Genomic DNA, 3021 nt, shown 5'->3' on the forward strand with positions numbered 1-3021 from the left:
ATACATACATATGTATATGGACGTATCACTTCAAACAGCTACCTTATCTCACTTTATACCCGTGAGCTGTGGCTGGCTACTCATTTTTATGTGGTAAATAAAGCGTACGTGCTATTATATTTAGTACTTAATACGTAAGCAGTAATAAATAATTCAGCCTTATGGCACTAATACGACTCTAACAATGGGACAGCAATCTCCAGTGTGTGATCTGTGTACTCCCCATTGTCTAGGCTTGCAGTTGCGTCCCATATTGCGCAAATCAGAAAATCTCATACGACCATCATTCGACCGCTAAAACTAAAAGATACAAGACATGTGTGACCAACAAAAAAAAAAAAAAAAACAATGCGGAAGTATTTAGGCGCTGACTAATCAGGGGGTGTAAATTGTAGTTGCAGGAAATATACAGAGCGTGCTATAGACAGGAAATGAGAGTTCCATCTCATCGAAATAGTAAGTGGCAGTAGAAAAGAATGAGCAGGATTGAGTGAGAGCGCGCAAAATACGCGTTCGAGAATGATAGAGATACCAAAATGCGCGCGCCTAGATGTGGAGACGAATACATTATATCCAGGATTACACGAATTTTGCTTCCTCTTACTTTTAAACGCCGGAAATCTATATGTATATGCATGACCATCTCCTGGCTATTCGATTGCCTATTGCTTGAACACAATTTACTTTTATTTCTAGAAGACTTTCGAATCGCTTTATCGAGATATTATGTATGTACATACATATATAAGCCAAACGAATACTGAAATGTCTGCGTTTTATTGAGCTATGTTAAAATTTATGGGTGCTGTTGTAATATATACCATTGTTTGTGTACGATTGTTCGCCATAAAGGTAGCTACGTAAAATACGTATAAAAACGCATATTAAATGAATGAGCCAGGAGACACATTTGACACCAATACACAAACCAACTTTTTGTAAATGTATGCGTAATGTTTACGACTTGTATAAATTATATATTTCACCCAATATACTACAACTTTATAAAGATCACTGGCGATCTTTGAAGAGTTTTTGGCGCCGTATGACAAAATCACATTCATACATAGATGGCTGTGACATTATTAGCGCACTGACTGTACTCTAGAGCGTATATTATGCTTGTGTCAATCACCTATGGTAGCAAAATTCTTTTTTTTTCGTGTCACGATAAAGTTTTGTTTATGTAGCGATTGCTTCCAAACAGAAGAACGAAAAATTAATCAGGCGCGAAACATTTTTGTGGTGCGACTGTCAAAGTCTTGTCAAAGTTAGCAATTTGCGCGCTCTCGTTCTCGGCCCCTCTTTGCGTTATCTGTTAAACATTTTGACATCGCTCAGATATGTGAGTGTGTGTGTGTGTGTGTCGGCACTTGACGCACAAACATGCAAAAGTAGCCTAGTTCACGATGCAAACAAACGCAGCCTCCACCAGCGTTAATTAATTTTTACAAAAGCACATTTTTTTAGAAAATCTGTACTGCTACCAGAGAATTATAATTTAGTGGGCACTTTTTTGGCGTTACGCTTAGAAATTTCATCCTTTTGCGACCTGACAGTGAACTATTAATTTCTCTCTCTATGTGTATTTTTTTTTTTAATATGTATTGTACTTACTTCAGCAGGCCGTTTTGTTCCTTTCACTTGTTCCTTGACGGGGGCGACGGCTACTTTGACGGAATCGGGTGCATCCTCCTCATCGGCATCTTCCTTGGACGCTGTACCATTGTCGGCGGCCACTACTTTTTCGTCGACGGCAGGCTTTTTGAGATCTTCCTTCACGGCTGCTGCCGCATCCACGGCATCGGCGGCAACTTTCTCAACAGCGACATCACCATTATTTTGTTCTGTAGCGGCTGACATTTTCTTTGATGTGTTCTGTATTTTGTTAAATTAAATAACTTTTTTTTTTATAAATTATATAACTGCGTTCGCGGTTATTTTTATGTATAAATTGTAATTTTTCAAATTTATTTTATTTGCTTTAACACAAGACGCGTACAACTAGCGATAACGATCCACTCAGCACGAAGCACACAGACACACTGTTCGAGACTGTCGATTGCGGTGTGTATTTAACTTCTGAATGTTAATTCAGCGTTGGTTCTGTGCTGGGTTGTTCTGTTCAGTTCACAGATACTTTGTATCTGTATCTACAGTGGGACACACACAAACAACTAAACAAGCGCTCGTAGTCGGCCGAAGGCGTACTATCTAGACTAAACAACTTCGGTGCGACAACGAGGACGAAGACAATACGTTAAATGACGCTTGTCTTCTCTATCGCTCTAACGTCAAAGTGGGCAGTCAAGCAGGCGGTTGACTGCTAGCTTGCTATAGGTAGGTAGATTATAGATACTTTATGTTGTTGTTTGCTACGCAAATGTGCACACTGTGGCTGCCGACTATACAATCAATCGGGCAGGCTGGCTGGCTGGCAGTTTTCAACAGAAAAAGCGCTTAGGTAGTAGCTGTAGCTGAGGCTTTAGCTGTTGCTGCTTGTATATTATTTTTGCTATATAATATTGAAAGCGTTTGGATTTCTGGGTATTTTCAACCACCGAGATGTGTACTCGTTGAGCGTCTGTATGCGACTGAAAGCGTCTGCTCCACAGCAAAGTTGATGTGTTCAACATTGATGGGTCCGCATAATGCGTGAACCAATGCTTACTATAACTTTGAAGATTTTTTTCACCAAAATCCTTATTCGAACCGATCCGAAATCTATATCAATGTTTAGCGAAAAAAGTATTTGATTTTTTAAAAATATGCTAAAAAATCCTTAAACAAACGCCAAATCGCTAATGACGCATTTAGAGGGTTTCTTGAGTATTTCCATACAAATGCTGCTTGGGTTTCATGAGTACAGTCTCCGCACAGCTCAGTTAAGTGCTGTTTGGCGGTAAATTTGAAAATTGCTTCTATCTTTGAGAGAACATTCCATGGGTTTTAAGGGCGTTGGGTGCGGTGCGGGGTCGTGATGCTTTTGCTGTGCGTCCATTCGCCTAGTTGACAGTATGC

General features: G+C 39.7%; 1 protein-coding gene across 1 annotated transcript; it reads right to left on the minus strand.

Moving 5' to 3' along the window:
* Positions 1-1551: 1551 nt before the first annotated feature.
* On the minus strand, positions 1552-2612 carry LOC108376011 (uncharacterized). Its single transcript, XM_017632171.1, has one exon. It carries the CDS (start codon positions 1861-1863, stop codon positions 1567-1569), a length of 297 nt encoding a protein of 98 aa, XP_017487660.1. The 5' UTR covers positions 1864-2612; the 3' UTR covers positions 1552-1566.
* Positions 2613-3021: the final 409 nt, after the last annotated feature.

Source organism: Rhagoletis zephyria, unplaced genomic scaffold, assembly GCF_001687245.7.
Source record: "Rhagoletis zephyria isolate East Lansing unplaced genomic scaffold, Rhagoletis_zephyria_1.1 Rzeph_scaffold_09776, whole genome shotgun sequence".
NCBI classification, from domain to species: Eukaryota; Metazoa; Arthropoda; class Insecta; order Diptera; family Tephritidae; genus Rhagoletis; species Rhagoletis zephyria.

Coding starts and splice junctions, on each gene's coding strand:
- LOC108376011 (XM_017632171.1), bottom strand. CDS start 1,863: ATGTCAGCCGCTACAGAACAAAATAATGGTGATGTCGCTGTTGAGAAA.